Below are 25,929 nucleotides of genomic sequence, written 5' to 3'. Positions count from 1 at the left end.
ATAATTATTTAATTACGGAAAGATTTTTAATTCAAAATTGTGTTAAAAATCTGTAAAGCTAAATTTCGGTAAGGCTACAAGTATATTAGATTTTGTTCTTCATAAATTCACAAGATATTTATAATTGAAGTGCCTCCACATTATTTTTCCAACTTTCCAATTTTTTCGCCTGCACCTAGAAGTATGCAACGAACGAAATTTTTTTCTTCGTTTTGCACTCCATTTGATTACATATGTATGTACACTTATATGTTATAATAGTAAAAGATAATGAGTTTTGATCAATGTGTGGCTTGCGACTTCTTTATAATTGACTAACAAAGAAAATTCATTCTAATTGTTTACTGATGAAATTTTTTATTTAAAATTTAAAATTTACATTAATTTTTTATTATTTATTTGCATATTTTTATGTTCTTTATTGTAAGATAAGTTTTTTATTTTATATATAAACTTGAATAACATTATAATTTTAGAAGTCATTCTAAAAGCAACTATGTATGCATGTACATGTAATGAATGCTTTAATATTAAAATATTAAATTTCAAAGACAAAAATTTTCGCCATTCGCTCCATTATACGAGTATAAGACTAAAAAACAAAAAAGTTAAGATTCGAAATATAACAAAAATACTTGTTGAACAGGTTATAATTCTCTAAATCAAGTCACGTTCATATAAAAATACAAAATGTAATTCGTAATTACATACCTACTTGCTCATTAATTTTTTATAAATGTAAACTCATATATACATAGATACAATTTGCAATTTATATCTACAAATTTATTAAAATAAATGAAATATTCAATTATAAGCAAATTTTCTTTTTGCACCCATATGCACATATATTAAACTGTTATTTAAATACAATTAGAAAATAACATAATAAAAAATAAAACATTAAAATTCGGTAGATAAGAATAATGATTGCCATTATCGTTTACATTTTAACTGACAGCAGATTTTTTTAACAAAATTAAATGAACACTTTGATTTTCCATATCAGTATACAATCAAAAGAAATATTATTAGCAACCCTCATATTATACACATACACAATATCTCTTCATATATTGTACTAAACATACCCACGCAAAATGTCCTCAGAAGAAAAAAAAAACAACAAAAAATAATAATTTTATTGGCATCAAGGTGTACTCATCAACATGTTATGATAATAACAAAAAGAAAAGAATAACAAGAAATATTTGTTGAGAAGAGAAAATTATTCTCTTCATTTCATACCTCATAATTTTTATATTTCTTTCTCTATTACATTACTGTTTTGCCACTTTTTATTATACAAGTGCTTTTTCCATGAAAGTGCTCAAATAAGTGAAAATTTTATTTCGGCAAATAAAGAGGAAAATAAAAGAATAATAATAAAAGAAATTGAATATATGAGTAAGTATATGCGGCGTTTATTCGATAATAACCTTGAAAATTGGAATAGCAAGGTAATTTAATTTTTTTTTTCTTAGGTTATTTTTTTATTTTTTGTGTAGGTTCTGAACGTCGATAGGCTTTTCATAACCGGTTTATACAAAATATTTTCTTCTTTTATACTCTTATCTCTTATTCTTTTTATTCATCATCTAGCTATTCTATATACCTTTCATTAAAAATTATTTTCTATCTATTTTGTTTACATATTACAGGGTATCAAAAATGAAATATTATTTTTCTAATTTCATATAAAAAGTGATAAATTAATATCAATTAATCAAAGCGTATTTTCGAGTTTGATGAAATCCCTGAACACTTTATTTTAAATACTAGGACAGCAATCAACTATTAAATCAATTTCGTGAAAATTTTCTCACTCAATTTTGTTGGCAAACAGAACGCAAATATTAATTTTATTATTTACGTTGGTAATTTCTTTATATATCATTAAAAATTTGAATTTTGCTCGTAGTTAAAGCCCTTGAAAAAAGCGAAAATGACAAATCAAATCTAAGCCAGTCAAGACCTGTTCAAGACACAGTTTCAAGACCTAACTTGATCAAAAAGTTAATCGATGACCGAAGTAACCTTAATCAAACAATACAGCACAAACATATAGACCGATTTTTCTTGAAAAGTAGTTTATTTAAGTTTGGATCGACATGGTGCCATCACATAATTTCCCTTATTATTTATAGACACCTAATGCAGTTCTTATAAGTATCAAAACTATTTTAACTAAATATCAAAATTTTATTGTGATTACCGTTCTTTGTATTTACTTTGATTTAAAGAAAAAAAATATCTTAAGATGATACTAGTTAAGATTCCACTAAATTGTGATATCGAATACTGTTACTAAGAACACCTTGTCCATTTTTATAATATTTTTTGTTCTATGTTCATTTTTTTTCTTGCTGTTCATGTTTCCTTTTAATATACATTTTTTTCCCTGAATTCGATTTTATACACTTCCTTTCCAGGAACAAAATCACAAAAGGCAAATAACAGGATGATAGTAGAAGGCTATCGGCAAATAATATCGACAACGGAATAATAAAATTGATTTGAATTTCCTCTTTTTCGTTAGAGAATTTACGAACAACAAGAAAAAATGTTAAACATATCACACCGTTTTAACAATGTAATGGAATAGCAAACAGTAATAGCAAAAAAAAAGGCATACGCAATAGTATAAAAAAATTAATATTAGTTAATGAAGAAAATTAATGTTGGCCAATTGTACATTTCTGACATTTTTAATATTTTGAATAAAAATTATAACATAAAACTAAAAACATAAGAACCATAAAAACATAGAAAGTTTAAATAAAGTTTTTTACTACATTTGTGGTATTAATCCCCGATTCACCGTAATTCTTTAATTTACTTCACTAAATTTATTTAATTGGTCATAATGAATTGATTAGATGTGAAAATTATTTCAATTTTATCGATACTTTTTGTTAATTAGCTAATGTACGAAAAGAATCGTAAATTAAGGACACTTCATAATTCTAAGGTGAATATTTTCAAAAGGTGACAATAGATTTAAAATATCTTATAAATTATTATCGAACGGACAGTATTCATATTCAGAATTAAAGTGAAATTTTATATGTAATATATTCGTAAAATTGCATACATAAAGCGTGCCTTTAGAATATCCCTCGTATATATCTTAAAATTCTTATTCAGATTTTAGTTCATAGAATTCAGATGTCCAGCTACTAGAATTAAGAAACACCATAATAATGACAGCAGCTGAGCGAAAATCTCTTTTAATGAAATATTGTTAAAGTACACAGAACAGTGCAAATTCTATGTACATAAATGTATATAGCCATAACATGTATTATACATTTTATTTCTACACTATACCATGTACAGGATATTTTTGGTATATAAATGAAAAATGAATATTACAATATAATATGAAATGAGAAAAATAAATTGAATATGAGTTCGTTTTTTTACCTATACGTTGTGTATGTATTTTACTTACCTTTTAAATTATATTTTTTCAAAAAGATTTATAATGTAAGAGAAAAGTTAGCATAAAACGTAAAATGAAAATAAATTGAACCGAAATTTTTCGCTTTTTTTTTTCTTCCTTACGCAAATTCAATATTAAGAAACAGTGATTTCATATTTTATAAAAAATTTGGTCTCCCACTCTTTATTTTCTGTAAATATGTATACATCTATCATATTATACATATGTGTATACTGAATTCAGAAGTACGAGTATTTCTATATTCTTTGGCTGTCACCGATCTCATCTTATTGATAGCAAATATACGCAAAATGAAAAAAAAAAACCGTGCACACTTACAAACAAATTACACATATATAACGCTCAACTTGATTTTATCGGAAGATGAGCTCTTGATACCAACAACAGTATTGAGCGAAACAAATTTTTCAAAAAGGAATTGAAAAGAAAGTAAAGAATGTATAATGTTAACTTTAATAAGAATATTATTGTGCTGTGTCTGACAAAGAAAGAGGCAGTAAGATTGAATATTAAATTTTCAAATATGTGAATAAATATAATGTAATATAAAAAAATAATATGTTTCTTGTCTCTTTTTCCCATTTTTCTTGCATACGTAGATATTTTGCTTTCCTTTAATATTTTTTTGCATTTTTTCTTGTTTTACATTTTTATATTGAAAGATGTAAAACATATTTAAAACAATTTTTCCTCCCTTCTGAATTTGTTAAAAAAATATTAAATTTAATTTTCCAGAAATATTTCTAAAAATTCCTTTTTTTTCTTGCCTTGTTTTTTTTTTCTTTTTTGTTGGCCTTGCTTTTTCTTTTTTTTTTTTCATTGTTTTTAAAAGGATGTCTGGCAATATACTATTACAATATTATAACGTTGACAAAATACAGGAATGAAAGAATAATAAAAATAGAAAAAATTTCGATTTTGATTTTTCCAATAATAAAACGTACATACAAAATAAATTCAAAATAATTACATTATACGTTATATATATGTACAAAAGTTGCATTATTTACATAGAGTAAATAACTCTTGACTCAACAATATTTTGATTATTTGTCAATTATTGCTAAAATTTATTGACAATCACATAAAAAAGTAATATTTTATAATAATAAGAAAATGAAAATGTCCTAAATATTTTATAAATGGAACTATCATTTTTACTTATTGTAAAATTGTCAGAGAGTTTTACAATTTAACATTATAAATATTTGCATTTTACAGGTATAATTTAAAATTAACCAGATATTTGTTTTACATGGAGTATTACCATTGAAATCACTATTATGATTGATAACCTTATGGCTAAGATGCAAATAAATGAAGCATGGTTGTTGGTTTCTTATTTGCCCTCTCTCAAGTAAACAGTTTAAAATATCAGGAATTTATATGAAGAATATTTAATCGAACGATTTTACAAAGTTAAAGGCATTTGGGACTCGTACTTTATGACAAAATTACAAGAAATCAAACGCTATGATTAAATTTATATAAAAGGATTTAATTTTTCAAAATTTCAACTTTTTAATAAGATTTTATAAAGTTTTTCATCGTTTTACTTAATCCTTATGTCGTTTATGTTTACGGTAGAATTTATTCCTTCTTTTTATTACTCATTTTTATTTCTATTGAGTTTTGATTTTATATTGCTGTATGCAATTATGTTATAAAGTTTTATTTTAAACATGCTCTTACCTATGTGTTCCGTATTAAATTCTTTTGTCACTTTTAAGATATTTTTAGGTTTAGAAGAAAAGTTGTTCAAGAATTTTATTTTAGAAATTTATTTCAAAAATAACTTTATAGTTAAATAAAGCGAAAAAGTAAATATTTGTAAGAATGCTTTTATGAAACTATAAGCAAGTAATATTTTTATATTGTAAATTCCAAAGGGAGCAGTTTTAAAATGAGAAAGAAAAAAAATTTTGTAATTTAACTTCAAAGATAAATATTTGCATATTTTCACTTTTTAATAAATTTATTATTTATTTAAAGTTTTTGCAATAAAAACATAATATTTTTTTTTTTTTGGTATGACAACAATATTTAGTTTTGCTAACAAAAAATTTCTACAATACGAGTATAATAGTAATGGTAGAGGAATATCTACATAAGGGTTATGTTAAACTACATTTGAAATTTTTTTATTTATTTCCAGAAAATTTTATTTGATTTTTTGTGTTGCTATTATGTTTACAAATTTTATAAATTTTAACTATAAAAATACTCGTATTGTATATAAAATTTAGAAAAATTTGCTGAAATATGAACTACAGTTGAAATTCATTTTCGGATATTTTTTTGGCGATTTATTTCATATATTAATATTCGAACAATTTGAAATGAAATGGTTAAACTTAAAGTGACTTTAATTTCTTTGGAAAACTTAATTTTAAGAAATATCAAAATATTCCACGATATCAAAATAGTGTATATAAATTTCTTTCATATTTAACGTAATATGATTTTTTCGCATGATTCGGAGAGAGATAGAGGCAAATATTTTATAGGTTAACTTTTAACTATTATTGCATATTTTGACGATCTTTATCTCAAAAACTATGGCTCAAATCAAATTTGTTGTAAGGGCAAATATAAAGAACAATCAATCGCCTGTGAAACCAGTTCCCGATGGTTACTCTATTGGATGGTTCCGAAGTTATAGGCATTTATTTATATCTAGGAAAAATCTGGTACCTTTCTTATTTAACAAACTGTTATTTGAAAAAACTGTATCTATACCACTCCCCCCCTCCCTCACTACCGATTCTTACAAATTGTTCAAATTTATTGGGTTCATTGAGTTTTTTTTTCGTGCAAGACCAATATTCTAATACAAGCAATATATAATGCACGTACGTTAGAACATAATTTTTCATACACAATTTCGCATATTATATTGAAATGTTGAACATAGAATATAGAAACAGTCGGGTTGCATTTTGCATTTACAAACGAATTGTATATAAAAGTTAAAACTTAACCCCTTATTGGACTCTAATTGATAAAATATCCTATAAAAATCTATGAATTGCGATGAGAACAACTGCATTAAAAAATGGTTAATATTCATTAGAAATGAAAGAAAATGAATCAATTTTGAGAATGGTATAAAAATTTTATTAAAATAATTAATGATGTCATCACCAGGATTTGTTTTTTAAATACCTTATAGTGGAGTTTGTTAACTACCCCTATCTTCTTCACTTTCCTTTAATATGAAAATTAATTATTTGAAATGAAAAAAGAATTTGAAAAGAGAAATTTAGTGAAACACAAGAATGGGTTTTTTAATCTTCATATGTACCTAATATTTTGTATTTCAGCGTTCATACGTAAATGCACCTAAGTAAATGCCTTGATTGGCCATGTGCGTGCTTAAAAATTGTTATATGTATACGTTAAACATAAATATTAATGTTTTTTTATACAAGTATAGCTATTCACTTATAATATGTATTTAGTGGATTTGGGCTTTTAAGTATTTAAAAGAGTTTTAAGCGACTAACGGGGATATAAAAGCAAAGAAATTAGTTAAAAGAGGGTAGAATGACAAAAAGAAAACGTTACTTTTTTTTAATTTGAAAATAAATTTATGGACCAAAAGTGTTGTTTATTGCGCAAAGTGATTTCAATTTAATTTATTTTTACTGTGTTATTTTATTTTGCTTCTGTTTGTTGTTTGGGTTTCTCATTTTCTCTGAAGTTACAATCTTTCTGAATGTTTGTATGTTAAAAGTTTTTTGGTAAATTTTTATTTCATTCCTTTTCTTTTGACTTTTATGATTTTTGTTTTTATTTGCTTGCTCCTTATTTATGCCTTTTTATCGTGAATTTCATTATTATTTTGTTCTTTTATTATAAATGCTACGTTAAATGCTATGTGTTTCTTGGCAATCCTTACTTATTTTTATTTAATAAAACAAAAGTAATTGATGGCAACTGTAAGGTACTCTTTTATCTTTTTGGCAACACTTTAAATTTTAAATTTATTAAAAAATTTATAATAACAATAAAATAATTTGCCAAATTAATCATGGATAATAATTATTTTTTTAAAGTCAAAATGTTGGAATTGAGCAATATGGGAAAATAATTTATGAAAAATTATAAAAGAAAATTATAAGGTCTGAAATTATCTGTATAGTTCTATGTCATCAACTTATGCTTTTTCTTGCTTTTTGGTTATTAAGCAATACCTACTTGTTTTTCTTTACTAAAAAGTTGAAGATTTTTACTTTAAAATACTTAATTGAAAAAATAGCAAAAGTAATCAACACGCCTGTGTAAAATTAAAACTCAAAATATAAAAATAAAGCTTCTTTAAACTAAGATTACATATATCTATTTACATATACGCAATATGATTGTAAAAAATTTGGAACTACTTGTAAGTAGATATACGAGTACCAGCGCATATTTGAAATAATAAAAAATAAACTCAATTTTGGAACTTGTTCAGTAAGTAGTAATTATATTGTCCTTATCTTATACAACATACCATTAATTTCCAAAGGTACAACAATATTTTGATAATACTTTTGTATACCAGAGGGTTTTCAATGTTTTCTTGTTATTCCAAATAGAATTCATCTTACTAATTAATATTTTCTTTTACATCACTTCTCATTAAATTATTGAACATTTGGAAAATTAATGAATATTATTGTAATTTGTTTAGGCATGCAGATTTCATAGGAATTAATTTACATCAATGTATTTACTTTACCTAGATACATGATACATTATATTATAATTACTGATGTAGGTTCTGTTTGTCGATAAGGGAATTATGTTAGTACGTTTTAATTTCACTAATAAGTAAAACTTTGGTATAATTCTTGTTACATCTTTTAATCAATCTTATTATTTATGTAGGCACATGTAATACATTCATGTTTCTTTCATTAGATGAATATTAAATAGATAATATTAGATAGTAGTCATAAAGAAAAATTGAAGTTGTAGTCATAAATTTTGAAATTAAAATTAGATCAATATTGAAACAGTATTGTGAAACTTAGACAGGGTTAAATATTATGTTCAAAATTAAGAATTAATTTTTCCATGTCAACAAATCTACAAATTCGTAACTATGGCACATATATAAAATTTTCAATTATATAAAGTACTGCTAGAGCAGATTCAGCTGGTTGCGGTTCCTTATTTCCAGAAAATTTGTTAAAAATAATTTTAAATGGAGCAAGAAAAACTCTTGCGTCACTTTATTTAAGCCTCCCTGTTAAAGAATGATTTTTTTCCAATATTTTATTTTGGGATCAATTTAAATTTTTGAGTCCTTATTTTTCGAAAATTATAAGTTTTTACTTAATTTTTAATTTGTTTTTAATTTCTATAAAAACAAAAGAATGATGAAAAATTCTTTTTAATACGTTAGAAAATAAAATTGCTTTTCTTTCTCATCTAGATAACTATGGGATTCTTCGTTAACGCTACTTTAAATGTTTTTCTCTAAGAGAATGAAATAAATATTATTTTATTGCATAATATAATTTAGGTACATCAATGTGAATATCTTAAATATAGAAGAGTGCATTTACAACTGTATCTTTTCCAAGCTTTTTACCAAGGAGAAAGTGCTATTGAAGAAATCATGAATTTCCTCCAAACTTGTTTTTAATAAAACCAAACTATTATTCTTTAAGTTATACTTAACTTATATATATCACACAGTTATCAATCTCTGGTCTGTACTAAATCAATTTGTGATATTTAAATAATGTACACTATGATATACATATGTTTAAATTATTTGAATGTTAAATAAAATGAAATATAACGTAAATGTCTATTAAAATTTTGAATATTGTTAACGTTAAACTCAATGTATAAACGTTTTGAATTTACTATAACACCAATAGCAAAAATATCATTTTCCTCATGGTTTTTTTTTCACAAAATACTACTTATATCTTTAGGAAGAAAATTTTTAAAGAAAAATATTAATAAAATAAAGTTGGGTCAAACCAATGGTTTGTATTGTAGCACTTTTCCCTTCAACAAGTGAAAATTCTGCTTTTAAATACAGTCTACGAGTATGTATACCTATCACACTATTAAAATTATTTTCATTCATATACAAAACTATTTCTAGGATTGCATATGTTTAGGATGAACGATTTATGCAGTCTTTGAAATAAAGCAAAAATTAATATAAGCAGGGGTTAACGTAATGCTCGATTTTAAGGTTTAATTGTATGAGTTAAGAAAAATAATTATATTTTTTAATATCATGGAATTTACCGTTAACTTTTTGCGTTTATAGAAATTTGAAAAAGCTTGCGGTTTCAGAAATATAAGGCGGCGAAAATGCAAATTTTACAAATTTCAAGAGGCCATAACTTGAGAGGGGGTGGAGATGGAAAAAAATTTTCTTCTAACGAAATGAATTATTTATTAATGTCTAAAAGCTGCTAAAATTTCAAAGTTCTACATTATGGGGTTTAGAAGAAAAACGAGATCAAAAATTTGGAAAAAAAGGACTTTAGATAAAAAGGACTTTTTGTTTTTCTAAAGTTTAGCTATAGTATACTGCGCTAGGGGAAGGAAGCTACTGCCTTTCTGCGTTTGCAAAATTTCAAAAATGCTTATGGTTTCATTGCAACAAATAGTTAAAATAGGCTATTTTTAGTGCTTTGGGGTGGTATAACTTCTAGAGGGGGGGAGATAGGTAAAAATTTTGTTCTACGAAAATAAGTTTCTAGTAAAGATCTATGTACGTATTAAATTTCAGCTTTCTATCTTTAAGAATGTAGAAGTTTTGTAAACAGACACACGGACGGACGGACGGACGGACGGACGGACAGAGTGAAACTAATAAGCACTTTTTTCAAAAAATTTTTGGAAAAGTGCTAAAAAAGGGATCGTCCTCACTTTTTACAGAACTAAACGTGACATACAAAACAAAAAGGCATAATCTTAATAACATTTTCTTTTACAGTTTTGTTATATTTGACATATAAAGAGGAGAAAAAGAAAGAAATACTAAAGTGAAAAGGATTAAAGCCTTTGAATTTGATACTTGGCAGTGCTTTAGGACCAGTTGAAAAAAAAGTATTAAGTATTTTATAGTATATTAAAATAAAAGTACTATGAATTATTACATTAATTTTTGGAATTTTTTTTCTTCTTTCTTCATCTTTTACTGTGTTGTGTCCAATGTTTATTTTTACGTTCTTTTCATATATATATTGTAGATCCAGCCTCCTGCTTCTATATGTTTTGCAGTATTATGTTTAAAAGTAAAAATTAACTGTTAAAAGAAAAAAAAAAAGAAAAATTTTTATTAAAAAATGTGAAGAAAAAGTTTTTAAAATCATTGCAGTTGTAAAAACAGGTTTACGTTCTCTTCCATATTTTTGTAGCTAAGTAAAGGCTAATGATACTAAGTAGAAGAAAATTTTATATAAGCTTTGGATGCTTAAAGTGGTTCTGCTCTTATATACTTAATTTTATTGTTGTCACTTTTAAGAGTAATTTTTTTATATGTGCTCTTATAATATATTTTATTGTTTACTTAAAATAAATCTAAAAAGTCCCGCTACTTTGATAAAAAATAATAAACTTATTCTAAATTTTAATTTTATTTTAACTTAGAATCTTTTTGAGAAATAATTTTGCGCTTGATTTGGTCTTCAAAAAATTTTTAGTAGACAATATCAAAAACTATATTATTATAAAGAAGACATTTAATTATCTATAGTACTCGTAATCTTGTTCTCGTTAAGTACTTTAATTTATTCTCCTCTGGAAATTATTATTTATACGCAAGTTTCTAGTATTAGTACATTAGATGTCAATACTACGCCTTCAATATAAGAGTAAAACCAAATTTTTCAATTATATTGTTCCGATTACTATTATCCGATTGTATTACGAACAAGTCTGTATATCTTCGTTAAGTACAGTTATTTAATATTGAAAATGAAATAACTTTCTCGTTTTATAGCAATTTCAGCTACAATTCAATATGTATTTTAAATTATTTTTGTATTTAGTACCTTGTCATTTGTCAATTACTAATGTAATCAGTAATCTCTATCCAATTTTTTTTGCGAACGTGTTCCCCACTTTTGTTTAATATTAATTCCTAAATTACAAAGATCTGGATGAAACACATCTTTACAAAATAAAATATTTAAAATTTTCGCAATTTGACAAGAAAGTAGAGTTCAATGTCAAATAGATTTATGCAGATGTGTGTTTATGTATGCACCTAGGCACATTAAGGAAATTGAATTTTTCATTTTATTGAAAACCGAATACTGTTGCATTTATTAAATAATTGTGCATAAACATATTATTTTTTAATTGATAAAAACGATATAACGGTTCTTAAGTACATTTTTCTAAGTCTTTGAAGAAAAAAATTTGGTATAAAATAACATTTGCAGTACTCCATTCTTCTTAATAACTCCTAAACCAGAACATATAAGATGATGACCCATATACCAAATTAAAGCTCAATTGACAACGTTGCCAGTTAAAATCTGTCCAAATTGACTTTAAACCTCTGTAACTCTGAGCCTATTTAGCTGTGAAGATCGTCTCCATACAAAAGCTTTATCTACTCATGATGGCCTATAAAATGGTATATAACAGAGTACTTTCATATGAGACACCCTGTATATGTAAACTTCTACAAATATGTACTAACACACACAAGATATGTACGCATATCTAAATAGAAAAATTTATAAGTGATGTGAAAATAAACTTTTCTTTTCTCAATAAACTATGTACTAGCTATTTTTTTTCTTTTTTTTTGGCGCCAAAAACTGTTCTCTTCTATACAATAATAATTATAGTTTGTGTCTTCGTACAACATACGTAGTACAAACACAAAGAGTGGATGAACTTAAAATTTTGAAAAATTCAAGTGAACAGTCAAACATTGTACCTCACAAAAAAAAATATGTACAAGAAATACTGTGTTCATCATAATTTTATTTTTTGTACATGACATAGTAAGTCGTTTTTACTCTTGTTCTAGTTGTACAATCTAACAAACATACTCGTATTATATGAAATTTTTCTGAATCTCAAAAGATACTATAAAAAATCAGAAAAAGAAAATAATAACGAAAAATATGTGATATAAAAGAAGAAAAATTGTTATAGAAAGGATATCCTAACTCTTCATTTTCTTTCTGATCTTGGAAAGGTTTTGAAAAGTATCTATAAAAATGAAAAATGCTGTGCAAAACTGAGTTCAATTGGACGTGAAAATTGAGTTTAAAATTTATGAGTTCAAATATATTATATCTGCTATTCATCTTATATTTTTGTTATTTTTCCTTTATCTTATTTTTGGTTTTAACTCTTACTCTGCTGTAGCACTTAATACAATCCATATGAATTTATAGAAATATAAAAAAAATTATATAGCGAAATGCTTGTGTATTATGCAATATATTATAATATAGGGGGGAAAGAACTAAACCATAAAGTTATATAGAAATTAGAGAAGTATTTTTATAATACAATAGCTACGTTATGTATTTTATTTATGTAAAAAGATATTGTGCTTTGTGCACAATATGATTAAGTATTGCCATCGAAATTTCAATAAAATAGAATAACATTTTTGTGATTGCAAACATTTTGTTTTCAGCTTGCAAATTCATCAAGAAAAATATAATTTTGATAATTCTGTTGTTTAACCGTTTTAGTGCTAAGAAATGTTAGTGACTATATATGAAAATTGCTGTACATTTTTAGGTTACTTTAAAGTCAAAATAATGGTGACAAATAAAACACTCTAATTCAAAGAATATCAATCAGTTACAATGATTCTTTTAAAAAAATATATATCAACAAGAAAAAGATCATTAGAGATCGAATCATTATCTGAAGTAATAGCAAGTGACAGGGCTTTTTTGCTAATTAATGCATAAGAACTGTAAAAAGTTATCTTTAAATATATAAATATGCACTCTCGTAACAAATTATGTGCGAGATTAAAATACGTCCACTACCACGAAGCACCAAAAACACACTGATGCGCGGCGCAAATATGCACTGCGACGCAAATTTCGATTCGAACTATCGCATCACTTTTGTGCCACTCAGCACTCTAAAGGTTAACAGAAAATTTTATAAATTCTGTTGTTTAACAGAAATTACAATTGATATAAGTATCAATACCAATTTTTTATACTTTCATGTACTAAAATATTCAAGAAAGTGTTTAAGCATTTCCTGAACAAACATAAGTTTATTTCGGCTACGTCGCGGGTTGATCAACTTTAGGAATATCTTAGTCTTCGAGAACTGAACCGTCTAGGGTCAATCACTTTTGGGTCAATTTTAAATTTTTTATCATACTTTAGACCGATTTTCTTGAAAGTGCATGTCGGAATTCTGTTTGACATCGGAATGTCTTCTAAGACACAACTTTCAATTTTCATAGGTACATGATATTATGTTACATTGAATGACAGGATTTAGCCGAAATCTAATATACGAATGGAAATTAGCTTTTTAATTTTCTGCATTAAGAAAATGAAGAAAAGGGAAGTGATTAGTAAAAATCTCTTCTCGAAAAAGCATATAAACACAAAAAGAAAAAATGTAGCAACAATATTAATGAGCAAATGGAAACTCTTAATAGAGAAATATAAACAATCTACAAATACCTAAAAACAATGTACATACCTACTTGCTTATACAATCATGTGCATATAGAGCTACTATATACAACGTATTATACTGTATTTAATGGTATATACGTTATATATATTATAACAGTAAAACTTTTATAAATTAAAATCAATTTGTACAAAAAAAAAAAGATTTTTATTTCAGAGATTTCGTCTGATAAAATTAGTATGCAAAATATTAATTTTAGATTCAACTTTTTGTTATTAATTGTTTTAAAGCATTTATTACGGCAAAATAATACTCGTAACTACTAAAAATAATAAACAAACGCCAAACGTGTAGAGAGTTTCTCTTTCAAAAAATGAAAAAAATAGTTCCTTTTGCAGATAGATCCGTGTTAGAGGAATTTTCTTATTGTATACATAGACAAAAAGTCATACAAACTTAATTCTAAACGAAACATAAGAAATTAAATTGTGTTTTACAATGATTTTTGGATAAGCAAAGTTCCTGTTATGGAATTTATACTGTTTTTACGTTATATGTATTATATTGAGTATAAGTATGTAGTGGTATTTCCGTTTCATAAGCCACAATATAATGGTTTCGACTTGAAAAGTTCAGCAACATTTTGTAAAACTGACTACATACGTGTAACAAATAAAAAACACTAAAAAACATAAAAAAGAAAAAATCATTTTATTTAAGATTTTCTTCCAAACAAGGATAAAAAGCGTACATGCGGATGTACGATAAAGGGGAAATTATTGTAAAAAATTGATAAAAATTTTATTGAACATCATCCTTAAATTCGATTTATGATAAAAAATTTTTTTTCCATTGTTGTTAATTTTGTGATTCTTTTTTTACTGCTTGTTCTTTTTTGACATAATCTTAATGAATATTGCAAAATCATTGTTAAAAATGTTTAACTATAGTAACAACGTCATTGTCAATAAAAGTTTTTTTAAGCGAACATTTACAATTTATTTACTTAAAAAATTTTAATGCAATTTCTCATTAAAAAATCTGCAGAATATTATAGAATTACATATAACTAGCTCACATTACAATATAAGATATGCTCGTTAATTTCATAAATTAAATAGTAATTTGAAGCAAAAAAAAAAAACATTTTGACAAAAAAAAATTTCTTGTCATGCTCGAAATTCTCAAACAACTATATAATGTTAATAGCACATACTCTGATAAATAGTATTTGTGGAATGTATCAATTTTTTAATGTCAACTCGTCATCTGAGTGCTATTTTGATCCATACGCCACTTTCAAAATTTCTGACTTGACTTTAGGCCACTTTCATGAGTTTGCGACGATGATCTTTCAGTATAATAATGAATAAATTTTAAGTTGTTGTAAAACTATGATAGCATTTAAAACCAGCGTTGAAGTTCAGATAATTTTTTCTCCATGGCTTTACGTTTACACTAAACAACGAATATAAGGCATGTTCAACAATAATTGTGTTCTTAGTAACTTTTTATATACATATTCCACAAGAATGGAAAAAAATTTTTAATTTTAATAATTTGTATCTTAGAACGTTTTCTAAATACAATTACATGGGTATTTTTTTCTTTTAAAATTAAAATCTAAAACCGAACAACTATATTCTACAATTTCATCTCTAATTTCATTAAATTATAATTCAGTCAACTACTGCAAGTAATATATAAACAAATATATTGCATAAGTATATCAGAATTATGTTCGGGTTATTAAAGTATTGAAATTATATTATATTGTGAGTTAATAAATTTTATTTATTTTAAAAAACGCAAAAATATATAAAGAAAAATATCGTATAATACAATTACCAATAATCCATTTTAATATAATTTTATTATAAGTATGGTATTCAAACTTTATCGAAATAATTTCCAAAAACTTTAATAATACAAAAAGCCCCAATCATCAAGTTACCAAAAAAAAAAAAGGACTCTAAACAAAGAAAGGTTGCACAGCCTCTTCATTTATGTGCTATTTTGTTTTCTAATATCTGCTAAATAAGAAAAGGTAAATGAAATTTGTTAGTTATTTAAGAAAAATAAAAGTTTCAAAACAGTGTATAAAGTAATATAAGAAGAAAATGAAAACAAAAACAAGTGAGTTATAACCTTGTGTATATAGTTTAGGGACTATGGAAAGCGTTAAAACGTGATGTGAAAACAAAATGCAAAAAATACTTAATTCTTGCTTTGAAAAAAAGCAAGTAAGCAGGGGTTGGCAAGAAATAAAATTTGTTGCTTTTTTTTCTCTCTTTTATACACATATTAAAAAATGTTTGTTTAATTTTTTTTTTTTTGGTTTTTTCCTCTCTAAACTTTCATTCCTTAAGGAAAACAAAATGTTTTTATTTTGTTTTTTAACTTTTTTCATATCCTTTATTTATGAAATTTTTACCATAATATTCATTGTATAAACCCAACGCTCTCATCAATAACCAAAAGGCTAACAGCTTATAAGTCAGTCCTTTTGATTTGTTTCATATTAGTTTTATAACAAACTTATTATAATCTTTACAATAATTTACAAAGGTAAAATAGGACTTACCAAAGTTTAAATAAGATCGCAAACATACTCGTAACACAATTCAACTTATTAAAAATTATTAGGTATTGGAAAATTCTTTTAAATTTTTTTTGTATTTATTTTTTTTTTTTTTAATAAAAATTTATAAAATATTTGAAATCATATTGAAAAAATTCAGTGACAAACAGCGTTTACTATTTAAGGCGCTGCTTGTTACTGACTTCTGATTCAGTATTTTCAAAGAAGGATACACGAAGAGGTGTTGAAAACTCTCTATATCTCAATAAAAATAAAATGTTATACATTTAAGGGTGAAAAATTGTTATTGACCTGAATTGTTAAAAGGACTAATCGATACCCTATAAATTAAAAATAGTTAACCCTATTTCAACAAATTCATCCGAGAAAAATTGAACTTGCTCAGAAGTCAACAACTACCAACTTCTTTTTTCCGTCCTTAGAACCGGTCAAGATTACTCCTTATTATTTTTCCACATTGTTTAAGAAGAAAGTAGAATTTCATTAAGTCAGTGTAATTAAGGGCACTTAAGGCAAACTCTAAAGGAGACCTTACTTTGCTTCATATTGCTTTGTTGGTTACAAGAAAAGTTACTCAAATTTTTGGTCCATTTTTTTTTAAGAAATATGTCTATTTTTCATAGACATATTTATTTTACAAAAAAGGGTTGTAACAGGTGTACCGATTAGAGTGAAATAAAAAAATGTTTAATACCTATTTAGAGTTTTTTAAAAATTGACTGCAAATATTATTATGTTGAGTTGCAAAAATGAATCTCCAACGATATTCCCAATTCCAATAATTTTTCGAAGAATTCCAAGTAATTTTTCTACTTAAAATCGAATTCGTCACTGAGACTTATGGTATAAATTGTCCGATTCAACTTATATTTTAAACAATACTTAATTTGTTATTCTGTTCATGCTTGTTTTGTTTTTCGTTTTTATTTTTATTAATACAATATTCCGTATAATTTTTAAAAAGAAATGATAAAAATGGGAATAATAAGGACAACAATTTTGTTTGTCTTTATATATACACACATACATGTATATTCGAATATTTATGAAAGGATATTATAACTATTTGTATTATTCAATTGTATATAAATGAGAACAAAAGCATCGTTACGTTAAGATATGGTTTGATATGTTTTTTTCGAGCTAACAATAAAAAATGTTCATTAAACATTTTAGTAATTCTTTTAAAATAAGCATAGGAAAGGTTTCTCCATGTTATTTTGCTGATTTATTTTTTTTTATTGTTGTTAATGTTGCTTTTTGTTGTATTTGAAAAATTGTTATGATTCAATTGAAGAAGAAAGATGGATTGAAAGTTGATTTTAAGAAAATCTCCTATACATTTTTTACATGTGGAAATCCCTTTTTTTAATTGGATTTCCTGTAGAAAATTACATTTGGTTCCCCTTAGTTTTAATTTAAGCAAACTGGATTATAATAAAATGTACGTGGGTAAATAAATATTTCATGTACAAGTTCTGAAGAGAACAAAAAATAAATTTTTTCCCCTCCTCAACGAAGAAAAAAAAATTTATACTTGTTATTTTGTAGGTAAAGCTCTTTTCCGGGAGTAGAGTGGGGGAGGGGATCGCATGATATTTTTTTTTAGTGTATTAATAGAAAATTTGATTTCTTTGTTAAAAGATTTTTTAAATGGTATAACAGAAATAGCATCTCAAAATCAAAATGAAATTTTTCTCTTTTTATGATGAAAAATGGTAGATTTTCAGAATCACAAGCGAAGAAAATTAAAAAATATTTTCATGATAATTTTATAAAAAACTTTTTTCTTGCCATACTTTTCATTTTTTATATTAAATATTTCAACCATATTTTTATTTTTCAAATATATTTTTAATTGATACATGCAAACATTTCTATATTCAATAACTTTAAAATCATACTTTACTGTAATTATATTTTGTTTTTTTCATCAAAGATATGATTTCGAACTCTCAGTTCGAAAGTTATAAAAATTCATGATTGTCAGAAAATAGGCTTACCAATTATAACCGTTGTAAACAAAATTTTATTATGTAGGTCGGTACGGCGGAACATAATATATAATTAATTAGTATTGACTCTTCTAGTCGTAGCATATCTTGTTTAAATAACTTTAACTACTTGTATGTTAAATAGACTTGTATCGGATTCAGTTTTTAAAAGAGAACGGAACAGCTCGGTTGAAGCAACTGCTATCCACAGTAATTTTGCTGTAAAATAAATATATCTTTTTAAATAATGAATGAATTTCAAATTTTTTACAAATACAGTATAAAGTTTATATGACTATAACATTCACAATTAGTTTAAAAGTACGATTTTTGTAATTTTCGTACACTCTTAATTTATTTTTTCACAAAATTTTGTTAGTTTGTACTCGTAATTTCAAAGATTACAATATATTTTCAATTTTTAAACACACAGGGTTCAACTACTTTTACGGAAAATTACTGTGACTATATTATCATAAAACTTTCCCCAATTTCCTTTCGCTACATAACTTTAAATTTGTCGAAGTTTCTAATTCTGTTTGTGCGAAAGATTTAAATCATATCGATTTCATATTTAAATAGTATTCATCACAATAATGTCGTAAAAAATCTAAGGACCATGATTTGCATTTAGCTCTTAATTATTGTGTAAATTATGCACCAATTTTTGCTAGTACATTATTTACATATAATACACTCATACCTATCTGTCGTTTCAATAATAAAAGTTATATACACACACGTCATATAAACAATGATAGCAAAATGATAAAAAAAAATAATGAAAGTATATGTATAATTAAAATTATTTACTAATTACTTAATTTTAATTAGCAATAAAATTTTTTAGATAGTTATCTACATTTATTTTATTTTCCAAATAATTATAATATTTTTACTCTAATTTATGATGTTTATGGCAATAATTACTATTATTTTAATTAAATTTTTAATTTTTTTTAATTTACTAAAACTTTATTCAACACATCATTAAAATTATTTCCCATTTAATAAAAATTATAACAAAACAATTTTTTCTCACAAAATATATTCAATAATTAATTTTCCAATAATAATAATTATTATTATTATTTCAAAAAAAAAAAATAAATAAAAAAACAAAAAACCAAAAAATCTCTTTTCATTTTCAAATTTAAGCTTCTCAATTTTGTACAACTTTTTATTTAAATTTAGAATAAAAATGATTTTAATTATTTTTTTTCCATTTATATACGGAAAACTACTAACTAACATACAGAAAAAAAAACACAGGAAAAACAAAAAAAAAAGAAAACAAAATAAAAACTAAAAATGTTATGGCAATCTTCTTTTATAAAATTCGGAAATTGAAAATTTGGTATTTGAGGTTTTTTGGAACAATATTATGAAATAAAATTCTAAAATTGCACTTAAGTTCTAAGCATTTTTCAATGAAACAAAAAACAAAGCAAAAAACACAAAAAGTTATTGAAATACAAAAACCAACTGTTAAATATGTAAACTCATGTAGTAGCATTCAAGCGCATAAAAGTACTATAATTGAAAATTCCGTATATTATGATCTAATTTTAATGCTAAACAAAAAAAAAAAATTATTTTTACTTTTTTTCAAATACGATTCGAAAAAGCTCACCATTACAAGTACATAAATACCTCTATATTATTTAACAACAAACAAAACACTTTAAATGTGTTCATGCAGTCGAACTAAAAAGGGAAAAGGATATTTTTTCCTATAAATGCATAACACATTTATAAAACACGTAATAAAAATATATAATATACACTTAATGATATCTTTATTTAGTATGCAGCCGTTTACAAAATTTTGCTTTTCATATTTTTTGGGAGCGATAAATGAAAAATTTTTTCTGCATATTTAACATTTGACACAGTTAATTATAAGATATTCTTGCATATGTGTACAATATCAATACAAAAACTAGTATATTCGGCATTGTAAGTAATTTTTGTTAACAGGTTGAGAAAGCCAAATAATCGTGCCGTGGAAATCGAATTAAGGAAATATAACACAATTGGTTTTTCCAAAATATTCAACAATGATCCAATAAATTCAAAATCAGCATTTATTTTTTCAATATTTCTTTTTCATTAACTTTAAACCGTTCAGTTCTGGCTCAATGCATCTTCAGATTTTCCATTTTGAAAACACAGAAATTGTTAAATATGATGGACGTCATACTATAATCAAAAAACGTGTTTTATTGTAATCCTTCATCATTAATACAAAAATTAATATAAAAGGAACAAATTAAATATAATTCATGTCTTAGTTACAAAAATCAAAAGTTAAGAAAATTCTCATTTTGGTTTCTACTCTTTTAACGGAATTATCCATTGTGAATTTCCCGAGTCTTTTGAGACATATTATATTTGAAGTTAAACTGTTGTATGTGACTTATGTTGTAAGACTTGAGTGTAAAAATCACTTCCTTAATTACTAAAGACGTAAAAGTATCAAGCCTATTAAAGAATTAATTAGATTTATTACAATTTTCTACAATTTTCTTAGAACCATTTCGATTTGACAAAAAAATTTATTCAGATCTTTTTTGAAGTACCTTAACAATTACCAGTTTCGACAATGCGTTCCGGTAGCTGTGATATAAATTAAAGATATTTAAATATCTTAAAACCTAATGAAGGTATCAATAAAAAATGATGAGTAAACGAGTGTCCATTTATAAGTTTAATTCTTATATCCTCAAAGTTTTAACGAAGTGGCTATAACTGTTCGACTAAATGTCATACTCTAAAAGCAACTTGTAAATATTAGAAAAAATAATAAGGTAAGCTACAAAAAATTTTACGGCCATGTTGTGTTCAATTATATCTCAGATATATTCTTGGAGTTTTTATGGATTGGCTTTGGAGAGCAAAAAATTTCTAGTAGTAGTAACATTACAGATCGAAAGAAAAATTTATTATACTCTATACCAATTACATTTTCATATGATATAGGTTTAGAATTTTTTACATTGAAAATAAAAACTATCAATAGAAAATTGAAAGCAGAAACATAAACGAAGTGGAAAAACGAAAAAAAAAAACTAAAAAATTAAAAAAGATAATAGAAAATATTTTGTTAACGGAAGGAATTTTGACAGCAACTGAATACGAACAATGTAAATACGATGAGATTATGTTTAACCTCAAATTTACTAACACGTTTTTTATATTCCTATATAAAACGTATGTATGTATGTGCACATGAGTATTATACGAGTACTGTTATCTAACACAATATTATTTGCATGTTTTATCGTTTTTTATTGAAACAGGAAAAATCAAATTATTAAATTAAAAGTTTCTGTTTTTCATCTCACACCCGTTTAGTTAATATTGATCCTCGCATTAAATTCTTTTGAATTTAAATTGAGACTATTGTGTGAATAGAAAAAAGTTAATTTAATAGTTTAAAACCGGTTTTTAGTTTAAATAACTTTGTGTTACAGAAAACATTCGAAATTATGGAATGGAAATATTTGATGTAGTAAAATGTCATAAAATAGTAAATTCTCCGTCTATATAGTAAAGTTTATACTAGAATGCATTACATTTTTTCCAAATATAAAATTTTCGAGATTTTAAAAATAATTGAGCTATTGTAAGAAACTCGTTCCTATAAAAGACAAAAGTAGGTTTAAGCCTTATTGACCCTTATATTTCTATAATTTAATAGTTTTGTTTGAACACCGGCATAGTCAAATTTTGTTGTATATCAAACCATTGTTTATAATTTTACTTATAAAACCATGCATATTTTCTTTTGGTTTATTTATGTTTTAGGTTGATAATGTAAGCTAATTCGTAATACGAGAAAGATGTTTCAAGTAAGAAGTATTAAAGTTAAATAATTTCTTTCTAGTTAAGTCAATAACAGTTTACAATTTTGTCTTCAACAAATAAAATTACCTTCAACTGTACATATGCATACAAATTGCATGTGTCTTTTTACAAACATGTAGTTTGCAAAAATATTGATATACAAAATTTCGGTTTGCATATTCATTAATACTAGAGTGTATTACAATTATAGTTTATTTTACAGTTTATACATTGAATTTATTTATTTTCTTTAATTCACAAAATAAAATTTTTTTATAAGTGTACAATTACTTTGTTATCATTCCATTGTTGTCCCGTTAGAATTTTTGCAGTTTATATCATAAAATCCGTGAAGAAAAATTTTAAAGAAGAAACAACATTGCTGATCAGATTCAGATTTAAAATAAAAATTTTAAGAGATAAGAAAAGGATGTATTAAAAATTCAGTAACTTTATTTCATTATTTTTTTGAAATTCTATACTTGATACCAAAGTATAAGTATGGTTTTTACATCAGAAACAACATTTGAAGCAATATTATAGGATCACTTTATATAACAGTTTTTGTTGAAGAGGATTTTCAATAGAGAATCGAAATTTTGAATTCAAAATGATTTGATAACAACAGTTAAAATCAATACTTGGAACTATCAATACTTTTATTAAAGTATCATATGATAAAACTGATTATATTATATCAGTTTATTAAAATAGAATTTAGGTTGTAGTTTGAAATTATGCTAAATAGCAAATTCATCTTTCTCTACATTAAAAAAGTGCTTAATTATTAATTGAAATAAAGTTTTTTCTGTTCTACTTAATCGCATTATTGAATGCATAATTCATTATTAATTTGTATATTATTTTCTATATTGAGAAGCGTTGACCATATCTTATATGGTCAACTGCATACACCGTTCATTGAAACCATACATTTAAGTAAATATATTCATTTTTAATAAAAATTATACTTAATCCTATAGTTCACGAGATAACTAAAAATATACTAGCAACGTATTAACTACAGTGTTTTTCATAATATCCTTTATATTTGTATTTTTGTAATTTTGTTGAAAACTTCGAGATTACAAAAGATGAAGAATAAACAATATGCATTATGAAAATAATACCAAAAAGGAAGCATATTTTTAACATTTTGAGTTGCAAATAAAAAAAAACAAGGAAAAATCGTAATAAATAAATTAAAACAAAAGAAAAAAAAAAGAATTTTCTTTTTCTCCTTTTTTATTTTTTTTCGGTTTTCCTTTAATTTTATAACGGCGTTAAAACAAAGGATAAAAGGAAAGAAAAGAAAAATACAATAAAGGGATTCACATTTCGGAAAAACATAAAAATTAAATATTTCATTGGGACAGTCTATTTTCTTCTTCTTTTCGAACTTTTAGTCTTCCCGGTATGCTTAATATTGCTCGTATTATTGTCCTTGTTTCTGTGTTATTATTGAAAAAAAGACCATTTCGGGACACGATTATATTCCAATAAAAGCATGTGAAGGGCAAGAAAAATAATAAACAAACTGAAAAAATTCAAATTATGGTATTATTACTTTTATAGGATATCCGAAAAAATACAAAAACCAAAAGAAAAATTAAATCACAAATTTTGAATGGGTTTTGGTTTTTTTTGGCGGAAATTTGGTAAAAAAAAATTTTATAAAAGTAATTTTCTTTAATTCATAATACATACATATATAATTTCTTTACATATTCCTTTACATATATATTGAAAAGCGAATTTGTTTGTGTAATGCAAAAATTTTTGAATTAGTACTTTTGTCTTAGAATTTTACTCAAACTATTAACTATCAAATTGGTCTAGCGAATCATATATTTAGAAAGTTTTTCGGTCCGTTTACGCGAGCTTACTTGTCGGTATAAACGTAAAAATATCAGAAAATTATTAAAGGTTTCCACCCCATTCAATTTCAAAAAAACATTTGATTCTATCAATACCATATATTTTCCTCTTTCTATACATAAAAGAACAACTATCAAACAAAAAATGAAATTTTAATTATTTTTATTGTAATAATTTAAAAAAAATTGAAATATGAATGTAAATAATATATTCCCAGTCCTTCTATGCTTGAAATTGAGGCAAATATCTAAAAGTATACATACTAATGATATAATAAGCGTATACATAATAAAGCATAATGAGTTATATTTAAATTTATCTACGAAATATTTTAAATTTTTAAAGCTTTTGTGACAAACCGCATTTACAATATTGACGAAATTTGAAATTGCGCGAATTACTTTCATTTTGCTGTAATTTTATGGTAAAATAAAGTGTTGAATTTTAATAACTTGGCGAGCTGTGTAAACTTATCAAAAATAAATATTGAACAAAAGTTATTATTTTATTCATGCCTACATACATCTGGCATTAAATTTTTCTGATTTTCCTCATTTTATATAACGTTTCAAAAAAATTCTTCTTTAAATCAGAATTAACTTTAATTTTAAATAATAAAGGATATTGTCTTAAAAGGTTTTCTCTTCCTCTTCATTTTGTATTTTGTAAATTTCGAAAATTTAATAAAAAATTAAATATTAAATTAAATAAAAAGCATAAATTTACACAGAACTTTGGGGAACTACTAATATAGCAGACATGTACACAACAAGAAAAAGGACGTGACATCTGAAGTGGTTAATGTAAATATGGTACTTTTAATGTTCAATCATATACATTATATCTACATGTCTCTCTTATGTATTAAAAAAAGCTATATTTATTCAAGAGTGATGTATCAAAATTTCTTCAATTTCTATATATGAAATGAAACTCAAAATAATTTTGCAATAATAAACATTTTGTTCTCAATTTACGTATAGAAATTATAATATCGGAGAAATTAATTGTAGATAATAAGAAATTGCAATATTTAACCATAAATTATTACAGTAATTGACAACTGTGAGGGTAGGTTCTATGCTATTAAAAAATATACGTGTTTTTCTTAACTTACGCTCTTTAAATTTTCTTTATCGTCTCATCCTAAACTTATGCAATATTTGAAATATTTTGTTATATGAATGAAAGCAGTTTTATATAATAAAAATATAAGAATTGAATTTATTAGGACCCCTATCTAATACATACTTACATAAAATTCAATTTTAACAATAGATGTCCTCAAAAATACAAATATTATGTTGAATTACAAAAATTACAATGCAATTTTTTTTATAAAATGAAATTTTTTAAAAAGTCGAAAAAATACGTAATTTAAATCCACCTACTTTGGATACTTTTTTTTATATGTGCAATTTTGTAACACGAAAAAAAAAATATTAACGATACTAAATCAATTTTATTTTATAAAAATTATTACTTTTTTTTTATTTTTTCCCTTATATTTCTATTTTAGTTGTTTCCAATAA

At 24.5% G+C, this 25,929-nt stretch overlaps 1 protein-coding gene across 1 annotated transcript in view; it reads left to right on the top strand.

Moving 5' to 3' along the window:
- The first annotated feature begins 6,024 nt into the window (after positions 1 to 6,024).
- The window catches only part of LOC129612562 (uncharacterized), a 33,658-nt gene continuing 13,753 nt past the window's right edge, over positions 6,025 to 25,929 (top strand). The window contains exon 1 of the mRNA XM_055526234.1: positions 6,025 to 6,156. Within this exon, the coding sequence (XP_055382209.1) occupies positions 6,025 to 6,156 (132 nt within the window). The remainder of the gene's footprint in view (positions 6,157 to 25,929) is intronic.

This window comes from Condylostylus longicornis, unplaced genomic scaffold, assembly GCF_029603195.1.
Source record: "Condylostylus longicornis isolate FDR11 unplaced genomic scaffold, ASM2960319v2 ptg000004l, whole genome shotgun sequence".
Taxonomy (NCBI): domain Eukaryota; kingdom Metazoa; phylum Arthropoda; class Insecta; order Diptera; family Dolichopodidae; genus Condylostylus; species Condylostylus longicornis.
The sequence above is the reverse complement of the archived record's forward strand: the minus strand, read 5'-3'. Positions and strand labels throughout refer to the sequence as shown.